Source organism: Felis catus, chromosome A1, assembly GCF_018350175.1.
Source record: "Felis catus isolate Fca126 chromosome A1, F.catus_Fca126_mat1.0, whole genome shotgun sequence".
NCBI classification, from domain to species: domain Eukaryota; kingdom Metazoa; phylum Chordata; class Mammalia; order Carnivora; family Felidae; genus Felis; species Felis catus.
In genome coordinates, this window is record NC_058368.1 from 27,439,859 (window position 1) to 27,453,783 (window position 13,925).

General features: G+C 44.5%; 1 protein-coding gene across 17 annotated transcripts in view; it reads left to right on the forward strand.

The window, feature by feature from the left end:
* The window catches only part of ENOX1 (ecto-NOX disulfide-thiol exchanger 1), a 579,959-nt gene that overhangs the window by 485,383 nt on the left and 80,651 nt on the right, over nt 1–13,925 (forward strand). For 15 of the 17 annotated variants that reach the window (XM_023251799.2, XM_023251820.2, XM_023251815.2 and 12 more), the window contains 2 exons: nt 6,809–6,916; nt 11,188–11,244. In XM_023251799.2, coding sequence (XP_023107567.1) covers nt 6,809–6,916; nt 11,188–11,244 — 165 coding nt within the window. The remainder of the gene's footprint in view (nt 1–6,808; nt 6,917–11,187; nt 11,245–13,925) is intronic. The other 2 variants (XM_023251828.2, XM_045053399.1) reach the window with 1 other exon arrangement.

Genomic DNA, 13,925 nt, shown 5'->3' on the forward strand with positions numbered 1-13,925 from the left:
AGGCAAGGGGCACTCACAGGGCGATGCTGGATACCCTCAGGCGTAGCCTAGATACGAAACCGGCTGCCCCAATTGGTCGGTCTAGACACAGTCGCGTCTACCATGGCCTTTGGAAGTCCCTGGACTTCATTTCCTTAGGCGGTGTTTGACTGGCTTCAAAAGCACATCCCACTGAGTAGGGCATCTAATGTAGAGCAAAGTTATGGAGATGGAACAACATTTATTAAAACTGAGTCGAAAGAGCAAAACCACATTTAAATTTAAATCGATGACCCTCTGTGGGTTCAAATATCTCCAGACTTTTATGCACGAATCTAACCTTCTGTAATCTGTTAGCCATATCAAAACTTTACCTTGGTAGCACAATTATAAAATTCAAGGAAAGAAGACAAAGAAGGGGCTACGGTTTTTAACGCAGAGTTCAATCCACTGCAGAGTTCACAGAAGCGCACACAAAAGCATGTCTGCCACCGGGCTTGCTTTTAAGTGGAAATGGCGAATGCCTAGGTAGAAGTTGCTAGGAGGATTTTAACTTTGGCATGTCCTGATTTCCATTTTAAACTGACAGTGCCGTGTGGTTGCCAGGGTAGGACCCACGGTTTAAAGCAGGAAAACTGAGACGTGCGAGTGGTAGGTCTCTCCCAGACAGTGTGGCCCTGGATACATGGCTTAACCTTTGTGTGCCTACGACTCGCCCATCTGTAAAAATGGAGATGTGACCTCACTTATTCTGGGGCTCCAAGTAACATTTGTAATGCTCTTTGAATTTGTCAGAGAGAAAGACCCATTACGCACTGAAGTCTACATCCCCAAAGAGCATTACAAATTATCCTATTAAATCAGTGGCCTGGAAATACCAAGATGTGTCAGGTGCGGCCTGTATTTACCTGTTATTGTCTGCCAGAGTATTTGCACTTGATTGGCATATGGATAATTGTCTAATTGGAACACCCTCCATTGTAACCACCAAAAATTGGAATAGTGCATCTGCTTAATGTCATACTGTCCAATGTTGAATTAAAACTATGCTGTAGCTCAGCCAGTCCAACCGAGAGACTCTTCTGATTAAGTTCTAGCTGCCTGCGAACTTCTGTAATTGAGGCACGTTAGTACTTGAACATCCTAACTAGAAAGGATATGATACGGTCTCATAAATTTCAAGTGAAAAAGAACCAGGAAGGCTGACTTAAATTATCTAATTGTGGACCATCTCACCACTGCTTTGAATACATAAATATTAGGCTCATGAGTGTATGCTTTGTAAACAAAAGAAAGCATTCATCTTGAAGAATGCAGAAAACAGCCTTGGGATGTTGATTGTATTTTTCCTCCGGTGGTGGTTTTGTTCTGTTTCTGGTGGAACATGGGGAAGAAGTTATAGAATTATACATTCATTGAGTAGATTCCCTTAGCCTTTTAAGAAATAGTCCCCATTAGATGAAGAAGGCTATCTGGAACCGCCAGAGTAATGAATCAAAATGTCTTAAAATGTCTTAAATCGAGCTGTTCTTTTCCTCTGAAAGTTCCATATATCCATATGTCTCCATATGTCTAGAACAATAAATCACACGGTGATAGATTCTCAGGTAGTTTTTGTTATTGTGGTTGTTTTGGTTTTTGTCTATGTGTGTGCAGTTTTTGGTTTGGTTTTGTTTTACTAGATCGTGGTTTAATCCCATAGCAGTGGGGAAATCAGAGGAAGCATTCATTCATTTCTGTACTCATTCATTCATTCAGCACCTACACTATGTGTCAGGGACGACCTGACGACTGACCCTGCCATTGGTGGGTATAGTCTCGTTGAGATACCTATGAAAGGTAATCTTTCATATGAAATGCTTTGGGAGTGTAGCAGTTCGGACAATTAACTTTGCTCGGGTGATTGAAGGAGGTCTTTACTGCAGAAGAACCCGAGGATACTGCATATGGTCCTGCAGCTTCTGCCCTGGGTAAAGGCACCAGGCCAGATGGGCAAGTGGAAATTAAATCGAGCCCCCACATCACCACCAAACTATGTGCCCTAGTGAGGAGTCTTGTCTTCCTATGGGATGGGGCTGTTTTCTAGTGCATAAAGTCATCCTACGGGTGGTACTCATCGAAAAACATTCTTTTCGATGTTGGCCTAAAAATGAGTAGGAGCCTGCCAAGCAGAACTCTGGGTAATGATCTTGTCACAGAGACATGAAAGGACCTCACACATCCAGGGAAGGATGAGATCAGGGCTTTGGATTTTCTCCAGTAGAGTTTGGGGAACCAAAAGTATTTTTTAATTATTATTATTATTGAAGTATAGTTGACACGCAATGTTACATTAATTTCAGGCATACAGCATTTTTTTTGGTGTTGAGTTGTAGAAGTTCTTTATATATATCGGATGTTAACCCTTTGTCAAATATGTGATTTGCAAATATCTTCTCCCATTCAGTAGGTTGCTTTTTTGTTTTGTTAATGATCTCCTTCACTGTGCAAAAGTTTTTTATTTTGGTATAGTCCCAATAGTTTGTTTTTGCTTTTGTTTCTCTTGCCTTAGGAGACACATGTAGAAAAAATACTGCTATGGCTGATGCCAGAGAAATTACTGCCTACCTTTCCTTCTAGGAGTTTTATGGTGTCAGGTCTCACATTTAGGTCTCTAATTCATTTTGGGTTTATTTTTGTGTGTGGTGTAAGAAAGTGGTCCAGTTTCATTCTTTTGCATGTAGCTGTCCAGTTTTCCCAACACCATTTATTGAAGAGACTGTCTTTTCCCATTGCATATTCTTGCCTCCTTTGTTGTAGATTAATTGGCCATATATATGACCATATATATACATACATATATATGTATGTATATATATGTATGTATATATATATATATATATATATATATATATATATAGGTTTATTTCTGGGCTCTCTGTTCCATTCCATTGATCTGTGTGTCTGTTTGTGTGTGTGTGTGTGTGCCAGTACCATTCTGTTTTGATGACTGTGGCTTTGTAGTATATCCTGAAATCTGGAATTGTGATACCTCCAGCTTTATTCTTATTTATCAAGATAGCTATGGCTTTTTGAGGTCTTTTGTGGTCCCATACAAATTTTAGTATTATTGTTCTAGTTCTCTGAAAAAATGCTGAGCCAACCATATTGTTTAAGCATGGGAGCACTTTCATTTTTTAGGAGGTCAGTTCTGTGAGGAGTACAAGGTGAATGACAAGCAGATCCAGAGGAGAGGAGAGGGGCTCCCTTAACTATGACAGTGAGGCTGGGAGGGAGAAAAGGCAGAGGACCGGGCAGGGAGGTTCCCAAGGTGATAAAAGGGGAGGGGTGGACTTCAGGGTTTTAGGAATGAGGCACAGACTGTAGAGTCACCCTTGTAAGGCATAAGCACGTAAGATGTGGAGTTGAGGCCATGGGTGTGAACAGAGCACCTGGAGAAGGTACCGAGCAGGAGAAAAGAACCCGGCATGCTAGTCGGCCAGTAGAAAAGCGTCAGTGATTCAGTGACAATAGTTTGAGTGGAGTACTCTAGATGGAAGTCACAGTGTAGTAGAATGAGGTTTAAATGAGCATTAAAAGAAACAGTGGCTTTTATCCCAGTTACACATTAGAATTCTCTGTTAAGGCATTTTTTTTTTTTTTACGTATCATTGCCTAGATATTCTGAGTTAATTGGTCTTCTTGAGGGCCCAAGAATCAGTCCTATTTTAATATCAGTTCCCCATATTAAGAACCACTGCCCTTGAAGTATAAATGGACGCCTCAGCAGCCAGCAAGCATCTGATGAGAGGTTTAAAAATCACAAGGGGTTTAGAGAAGTACCCAAACATATTTTCAGTGAATAACCTTTATATGATTAGACAACAATTAGAACTATCTGACAAATAGTAGAAAACCAGGTGGGTAATGCTAAGCGTTAGTGTGGCCGTGGGGCACGGGGACTCTCGTACCCCACTGGTGGGTGGGTGGACTGGTACAGACATTCGGCACAGCAGCTTGGGCAAATTGGCATCTTGGGTACACCCTAGGAAGCGGCATTTCCCCTGCGGAATGCCTAGGGAGTTCTGCCGCAGGTCCGTAAGCTACCATGCACTCGCATGTTCCACTGCAACCTTGTATAGAGTGAGGAGAGCTAGAGATAATCTGAGTGGCTTTCCTGGGAGAGTGGATTAGGTATAACCGGGTGGATGTACCTCAGAGATTGTTGTACAGCCATCAGGAGCAACAGATGAGATGCACACATATTAACAGGAATGGATCTTTAAAAAATAATCCCTAGTAAAAACGTAAATAACAAGAGATACGACAACATCCCATAAAAATGCATGCTCAAAAAACAACAATATGTATTTTAGAAAAACACATTCAAACAAAGATGGAAAGCATTGAAAGTGGTTGCCTACATATAAAGAGGAAGTGGGGATGAGAGAGAAAACATTTTATTTTTAAAAGTGTGATTCCACAGAGGGGAAAAGTACAGCCTAGGGAATAGAGTCAGTAATAGCGTAATAATTTTGTGTGGTGACAGATGGTGACCACACTTATTGAGGTCAGCTCTGAGCAATGCACACATTTGTCAGATCACTATGTTGTATACCTAAAACTAATATACCATTGTAGGTCGGCTATACTTATATAATTAACATTTTTTATTTTTATTTATTTTTATTATTATTATTTCTTTGAGAAAGAGCGCATGTGAGCAAGGGCAGGGTAGATGAAGAGAGAGAGAGAATCGTAAGTAGGCTCCATAATGAAACCTTTTTGTAACCTGAAGTCTTCGTGGGGAGAAGAGTGTATTGGCAGCTTCTTCTGTGTCGTCCGAAGACCTTTGTGCAACTTCGTTTTCAACGGCTGCATAGTTTTCCTTGAACAGATGCACCATCACTAACACAGCCAACGCCCTTCCGCTGGACATGAGTTGTTTCTGAGCGTTGCTAACCCAAGTGTGGCAGGGAACAAACCTAAGCTACCTACTCTTGAAGACGATTTCCTGTCCTTCCTTTGGCTCATTTTTAAAGGAGGTTTAAGGATCGGACCTGAAACTTGTCTAATATGTAAAAATTCACCGGGCGTCATCGAAAGTCAGAACACCAGCTCCCCCGAGAGCTGTTCTGGGGCCAGTCATGAATGACAATGAAGGAACAGAGTCACCCCCCAATGTTTGGAAGCAGTCATTTTAGGTACTTGTCATGGTACCAGAGGACAATACGGGCTCCCCGGTTTCTGTGTTTCAATCAACTGATGCACAATTAAATCACACAAGGTGTTAAGGGAGCAGGTGTGGGACATGTCTACTACCTCACGTGTCGTTATGATACAGGCTGGTGGTGAAATAGGGTTTTTAGAGTATTGCAAGGATATCGCCGCTTACGCTAGGGGGCACGAAAGTCGGTTCCTGAATTTACATCCAGTGCCAAAGGAGGGAACAGGGCAAGCCAGCCCAAGGGAAAGCAGAGTGTGTTTTTCTGAGTGCTTCCTACTCCCCAACACACCCCAAAACTAGGTTTTAAAGACTTAATTTAATCCTTCCAGTTGGTGGGTTTAAGCATCAGAAATCCAGCGCCAGTGTTTATTCAGGCCTTGATAGTTAAGAGCTGGCCAGCAGCCGCACAGCCGGCTTGTCAAGGCCCCAAAGAAGCAGCCTTGATGTTGGAGACAGCCACCTTCGTGGCAGGAATGCACTAACATTTCAGATCATTAGTGCGGCATTTGTTATGTTCGGTAGCAGAAAAAATGCTCCTCTGTCTTTCCCGACTAGTCCTTTGTTGTTAAGAAGCTTTGAGCAGACACAGCCATTGCTACGGCCTGTTTGGAAGCTCTTGAATGTATTTTGCAGCCCACGTATATAGTCACATACAGCCCTGTTCCAAAGAATTAGTGCCGGGCCGTCCCGTGCTTTTGGCAGACAAGGTAAGCCTCAACATGAGTTACAGTTGATAGGGCGAGGAAGGCTCAAGGCAAGGCTTACAGAAATCCCTTCAGTGGCCCTGCTTAAAAATAGCAGCGTCGGCCATAGCTTAGTGTTTTGACAGCTTATATCAGCAGTTTTCTCGGCTGATATATTGATTGCAGTTTGGACTTCAGTCCTGCTGATCTAATAAAACATCACCGTCATAACAGAGAAAGTAAAAGGATCTTTTGTGGTCCCAGCCACTGGGTGAGGTGGCTTCACGGAGCCACTGTAAGGCCGGTTTTCCTGTCCTATGGAAAATGAAGAAACAGTGGATAAGTTGATGGATTAGATCCAGGTTTATTTTTTTTTTGATTATTTCATTTCTTCGTCTATCAAAACATGTTGTCTGCTAACACTGTTCTCTACATGTTGACAAGTGCGCGTTTGTTCGAAGGATTATGATGATGCCTTGGCAAATACCTCGAACAGATTCGTTTCGTTGCATAGCAGTATCACGAATGGCCTAATAATGTGTCAAAACCTGCAATACTCATTACACTAAGTGGTGGGGGCGTGCCGCCTGGGTGGCTCAGTCAGTTAAGCTCTAACTCTTGGTTTGGGCTCAGGTCACGATCTCACGGTTTGTGAGTTCAAGCCCCAAGTCCGGCTCCGTTCTGACAGTGCAGAGCCTGCTTGGAATTCTCTCTCTCTCCCTCTCTCTCTGCCCCTCCCATGCTCGCTCTCTCTCTCTCTCTCTCTCTCTCTCTCTCAAAATAAATAAATAAACTTTAAAAAAGAAAAAGTTAGCTGAAGTCTGGATTAAGCCTTTAAGACATAAAAGAAAAATCTTCTCAGGTTTTGAATGGATATTTTTAATATCTTGCCATCTCCTGGCCATCACTCTATTTACCTTAACTATTCTTACTTTCACAGCAACTGCTGACCATCCAGGAGGAGTTAAACAACAAGAAGTCGGAATTGGAACAAGCAAAGGAAGAGCAGTCGCACACGCAAGCATTACTTAAAGTCCTCCAGGAACAAGTAAGTGAACGCAACATCTCTGCTTCGTGCATACGCTGACGTGCACGTCGCTCGTATCAGACACCTGTGCAGACTTTCCCGAAGTCAGTCTGTGGGACAGTCGGCCTGCACCCTCTCAAACCCCCTGGGAGCTTCACTCTGTAGAATCTAAAACCCGTTTTCGCTCTTGCACCTGCGGAGACCACCTGAGCCTGCCAGCGGTGTGTCAAAGTTCATTCCAAAAGACAAATGAATTTTGATAAAGTTTTAAACCACCGGAGGTACAGACAGATCCCCAAGCAAGCGGGTAGCTTCCTCTTAAGGATAAGAGTGAGGGAAATGTGTTTAGCATAACCCATGGCTTTCACGCAGACATCTGAATTGAGAACGACTGAGTCACGGGGACATTAAAAAAAAGAGCCTTCCCCGTTTGTGCATCAGGGCACTTATCTAACCACAGTGAGCAACCAACCTTTTATATGAAGTTTGTAAATCTGATCGTTTCATCCTGGCTTTCTTTGATACTGAAGTGTGGCCTGACATTGATAAGTGGATTTGAAAGTATTGTCTTACAGCAGGGTAAGATGGATTGCTCAGCTGCAGAGTGAAATCTGAGTGAAATCTAAGCCCAGCACCTACACGGGAGAGCTCTTGAAATGCTTGCCTCTTTCTGGACTTCCTTGCTGCCAGCAATGTAATGAATGGTAACTGGGAGGGAGAAAATCACAGAGCGTAACCCCAACCCTTTGGGGGGATCAAATTTAGCTTGTTTTACATTTCACACCCACAGTGGCTGATGAGAAGGTTATTTGTATAATATAAATAACTTCAGAAATGGTGTATCTAAAAAAGTGACGTCGGGAGAATAGTCAGCTGTGACTCAGTCACTTTACAAGTGATTTTTCGTTTTTCATGGTTTGGGGGCAGGAAAATGTAGTTTTGGTTAGTTTCCCCTAACAGTATAAGGGATTTGTGAGTAGGAAGTGAAGACGTTGGATACTTCATAAGCTTTTATAGCTTTGAAGGAGAATATAAAACCTAATGATTATGTGATTAGTACAGATAAAATAATGCAGACTGAGGCTGAATCTACTGTGTGATTTTGGAGAAATTAGACTGAGCTGAAAACTGACAAAATTCGCAGCGACCTGCCATCCAGGAGACTCCGAGTCACCCGGGCTTTCCTCCTCTACATTACAAAGAGACTATCAGCATCGTGAGGCTGTTTTGGTCCATATTTGCTCCTGATCAGACATAGCTCTGAGCCTTGTCGTTTTGTTCTGACCCCCTCTCTCCTCGATTTGCTGGGATGGGGAGGGATGGATTTGTCCTTTCTCCACATGACTCAGATCCTTCACGTACATGATCTCTTTCGACATAATGCTATTGCCCACTTAATTGACGATAGTGAAAACGTAACTTTTTATTCACTGGAAAGCCAAAAAAAAAAAAAAAAAGTCAGTTGACTCACTTTATTGCAATTTTCTGGAGCCAAACCCACAACACCTCTAAGGTATGCGTGTTTTGGACTTGAAGTCTAAACCCCAGTCATAAAAAAAAAGATTCTGAGTTTCGCAGAGAGCACTGGTACGTTCTTGTTGCGGCATGCACTTTTAGAGGGCAAAAAGTGCACGCACAGGCAGTGGTGAAGCCTCACACTTCCATCTTATTACTTAAACAGGGAACATGAAGATTCAGCACAACTAAAATCATTAAAGAGCTAGAAAATCGGACCGGGAAGGAATCGTGTTTCAGTCTGCTGTACTAATTTAAACGGGACGGCTCTTTTCAAACAAAGGCATCAGAAGGACACGTGTCTGAGCAGGCCGGGGACACACTGCAGCCACGTGCATTTGGCTGCCGTAGCCACCGGCAGTCTATTTTGTGACATCCTCTAGCCCGGAGCCCCTGTCATCCTTGCGGTTGGGAGCGCGCATTGGCCGTGTTCCTTCCATCTCCTCGCAGCCACCCCCACGCCGCAGACAGACATACACTTGCAAAGGCACCTGTGTACTTCCAAGAACAGTGCCCGATAAGGCTTCCTTTGGACTTATGTAGAGTAACTACGTGTGTAAACACTTCTTCAGTGCCTGCATACATAAGGCCTACACAAATAGCATCGCTCCTGGACAGTATGGCTGCGCGGGCTTAGATGCTGTCACACACACACACACACACACACACACACACACACACACACGAGAGGAAAAGATACACCTTTTTCTGAAGACCTGGTATTCTGCTATTTAAAGTGATGCCACGTGATGGGAATCCTAAAAAGCAAGACTAGGTTGTGAGGGAAGGCCCTTACCATCCCCATTCAGGGAAGGCAGGGTTATTCCCTAGGCTCCCCAGAAGGACCCCGACCCTCCTTGTTTGCTAGGATGTGGCTCCTCCGGGCCCCTCCTGGGCCCCTTGGCTCCCGCCCCTCGCCTCCTGTGCCACGGTGGCAGCGTCTGGTGCTTGTTCACAAGCCCAGGTACCCTCAGACGAGACGCTCCTCTGCTCCACCTGGAGGAAACGAGTAGCTCCAGGAGAGGAGGACAGGGAGAGGCCGGTGAGGGCACGGCAGTGGCTAGCCCCCCGCTGCAGGAGGGAGCGCTGGCCTGTGGCGGTTCTGGCAGATGAGAGCAGGGGAGGGAACAGAACCGGTGGACAGGGAGCACCGGGGGGGGGGGGGGGGGGGGGGGCGGGAGCCAGCCGGGGGTGTGGCAAGACAAGAGGGCGTGGAGTGGCACCACGGAGTCCACGTAAAAGGGAGGAGAGCCGTGGGCACGTCTGTGCTGGTAAACACGGAAAGGTGGAGCGGGTCTTTGCCTTCTGCTGCAAAATAACAAAGCTTTCAGAGCTAGGCCCGCTCCACCCGACGGAAGCACGAACCGCGGGACCTTCGGTGAGCCAAGAGAAAGACGATAAGGAACACCTGCAACGAGAAAACCTTCGGACGGGAAAACACGGAGGGTCTTGTTCAGTCCCCCCGTGCCCTCTGGTAACGGATGGCCTGGCTATCGCGCTGGCACCCTTTTCTTCTCACGTCCGTAACACGTCGCGATTGCTGTGTGCGGAAACACCCGTGACGTAGCCCCGAAGACCAGCGGGCGGAATTGTTGTCCCAAGTGGGAGCCACGTGGAAACGAGCCCAAGAGCCTCTGGTCCATCGTCGGCTGCCCCAGGCTCAGTTTCTACATGTTCCCCTTCCTTTCACAAAGCCCCTCTCTTGACACGGACAGCGTGTGGCTTTCTTGCCGACGGTTTGACATTGCCTAAACACACACACACACACACACACACACACACACACACAAGCTTTCATTTTAATATGTACAAATAGCCAGAAAGAACCAGCGTGTCAGATCGGACACATCACGGGTGCACGTGCATTTATTTTCTTTCAGACTTTCAGCATTTATTTCCCACCATTTTATTTTAGGCTTAAAAAAAATGATGATCCAGCAGGGGCTGCTTCCTAAGCATTAAAAAGCCAGGAAGCAGTGCTGGTAACGGCCGTAAGACCCGCCCCCCCTTGCCCTTGCTCTCGGCTCCCAATGTCTGCTTTGATAAAACGCCAATTAAAGGTTTCCAGAAATCTCCAGATAACTGATTATTGCTAAGCCTTCAGAGAGAGTAGAGGGAGTAGTGTTTTCAGGTGTTCACTGTTAAAAATCTCATTTGAGCAATAGCTTTTCTTCTAATGCCTCAGTGACCAAGGAGATGTCTTCCCGATTCTTCCTTTGCAAAAAAAAAAAAAAAAAAGAAGAGGAAGAAAATCATCTTTTTGTTTAGGCCTCCAGAAACAATGCCAGTCATTCAAATATGTTCTCAAGGAGGACATGTCCAATAGCACTGTGGCATGTTAAAACAACGGAAAATACATCATTCACGAGTAATCATTAGTCTAACATCAGCTGGTGGCAACTTGCAAACACTGCAGGGTTTAAATTAATAGCAATACAACTAGGAAATGAAATCATTTGTTATTCTTAAGAACCAATTTTATACATTTTATGCCTATGGAACTGCTTTCTGATCTTATTATTTAAAAAATAATGACCAAGACCCATTTATTTTTTGCCAGCCATCAAGTTTTCTAAAATATTGGTCTCAAGCTTGTTTCAGTAAGACTCATTAGAATTATATGCTCCATCTGGTTTTTTTGGTTCTCTTTCCTTGGAAGTTTTATAAAGTGCAACCCCGGATAAATCAGAGTTAACAGGATGATGTATATTTAACAGACATGCTTGCTTACTCATGTGGGGTTTTTGTTTTGTTTTGTTTCTCCTTGAAATTTGCAGTTAAAAGGTACCAAGGAATTGGTCGAGACCAACGGCCACAGCCATGAGGACACAAATGTAGGTACCACTGACCCAGTATTTGCTCTTGTTGCTTGATGTTGGTTGAATGCCCACAGGTATGTGGCACTTTATTTACGACACAAAGGAGATCAGAAGTCCTGCCCCTCGGTGGTTTATTAAGATTACTCTGAATGGTTTGGCAGTAAAGTGTGGTAGACAGGCACCGCTCTTGTTAGCTTAAGTTATCAAATGTCAGTTTTAGAGGTACTTGAGCTAATCTCTACCATAAAAATTCTCGTCTCCGTGAATTTCTTTGAGTCCTTTGTATTTTCAAAGCTATACGCTAATGACGTGTTGGGAGGGCAAATGGAATGAGACCAAACAGGGGGTATTAAGTTGTGTATTGCATGCGTATTTATTGAGTTTGCTGGTCACTGAAGATGGTAATGAAATGATTGCTATGCCGGAGAGGTTTCAGAGCAGACCCCGTCTCTCAGAAAAGCCCTTGAAAGCGACGCCTGTCTTGTTTCTGACCCAGAACAGGAGCATGGTGCATCCATCTTCTTGATACAAGAGTAATGGTGCAAGATCCCAGTTAGCACAGACTTTTTCTCTTAGGGTTCCTTGTGTATCCAGTTGCCCAAGATCAGTCCGGTGTTCTCTCTGCCTTGGAAGTTCTGTAGTCTCAGGTGGAATATTATGCCATGTAGATCATTGTCTCTCCCTATGTATGATGGTTGTGCTTTTGCCTTTTTAAAAATCTCTCTGATATCTGTACGTATTTGATTATCGTCATCACAGAAAATGCTTACTAAGCAGTTCTTTTCACATAACGCAGAATCAGACATGGTAATGAATGCTTGATTAAGCTAGAGCTGGGAGAAATTATACACTTCATGTTCACTCTTGTTTTAATTATATACCGTGGAACGCCTGACATCCAAAGTACCAAAAAAATCCCTCTTTAATAACTACTGTTCCTGCAAAACGGATATTTAACGTATGACGTTTATGGAGAGTCGACTGCGTACGTAGAGCTCTACTGCGTGCTGGGGGGGGGGTGGTTACAGAGAAAATAGAAGGCTTGCTGTCTACCCTCCGAGAACTTGTAACTGAGTTGGGGATGAGGGAGCACACGGGCGACAGACAGGATGTGAAAAGTGTGTCACAAGGGGAGGCAGCTGTGATGCGGTGTAGTTTGAAATCTGGACTTTGCTGCCTATTAACTGTGGCAACTGGGGGCAGGTCAGCACTTCTGAGTTTCATTTTCCTATTTGTAAAATGGATGGCGATGCCTACCTCAAACATGTGTCATGAAGTCATAACGGGCTGAGGCATGTGAGACGTCACTACGATGGTCTCGCGGTGGTGGACAACCAAGAACAGCTTCCCAGATCGGTGGGATTTGGGTTAGCTTTGGAGAACGGAGAGGTTTGAGAAAGCAGAGGAGGGAGCCATGCATACAGAGCTCTCCACAGGCAACATTGCCACCTAAATATTTCTCTTCCCACGCCAGTATTTCATAAACACCCGCCTTACCATGGAGCCTTTTTTCCAGGGTCCTGCCCTCCTGGGACACATTGCTGCCGCATTCTCGACCAGAACCTTCACATGCTTCTCCCTCAGAGTCAGTCCCTCTGTGTCTCCTGAGGAAAGCCGCCGTCAAATCCAACAAGGCAAAGTGGCAGGATGCCTCGATTTCCTGGTCTACAAAATGGGGATGATATTACCTGTCTTTCCTTCTTGTGAGGCTTATGGTGAGAAGCAAATGAGATAATGGATGTGGAGGAGGCACTTTGTAATTGTGAGGTTCTGAGCAGGAGGCTGTTATGATTATAAGCTCATCTGTTGGCCGAATTAAATTGACGATGCGTGTGAAGGCAGGCCTCACACAATATCTAGTCCCTCTCGTTTTGAGAAATGTCAAAAGGCATTCATTATTCAATGAGAAAAGTGGAAGGTCATCTTTGAAGTCTTTTATCCTTCCTAGAAGAAAGTTTTTAGCTTTGAAAGAGACCTCTCTAGAATCCAGGGTGTGGGCTGAAAAAGCCCACAATAGAAAAGTCGACAGAAGCAGTGGCTGTTGAGAGACAGGGTTGAGGCCAAGTAGGAGGGAGGGGCAGCACTGTGACCAAGGGTGGGTGAGAGGTTTGTGGAATGATGGAGCCCAGCAGCACTTGCCGGTGCCCCCCTCCATGCCCCCCTCTCTCACTGGGCCAAAGGTTGGGCTAGTTTCTATAACCACTGCCTATTCTTCTAGGGCTTTCCCAACAGGTGGATGATCCGCGGGTCTTGCTCTTTTCTGTCTGTCATGTTGTCTCCTTTGGGCAGTTCCCTACTACCTTCGCTGGGTTATGTGAATGAAAAAAAAAAGTTATTTTGGCCACACATTAGAAGCGCTTGCACAGTATCGGGTGAAGGTCGTTTTAAATGTCGGAAATGAAGTCTCTGTCTCCTCTAAAGTTTCCATCGGCCTTGTGGTGGTAGAAGGCATCAGGCTTTCAAACTAGATTGAGAAGGTTTGGGTTCATTTTGATCCCTGAATAGCCGTGTGACCAGGGCAAGTGATTTGACTTTCACCTTCCTCATCCGTAAGAGTGCTCAGGGTACATAAACACTTGGCTTAGCGTATCAATTCCCTCTCTTCACCTAGCCACATAAATAGTAGTTGGTATAGAAGGCAGAATTTTGACAGGATGCATTTTTTATGGTTGTTTTTGTTGTTTATTATTTTTTTT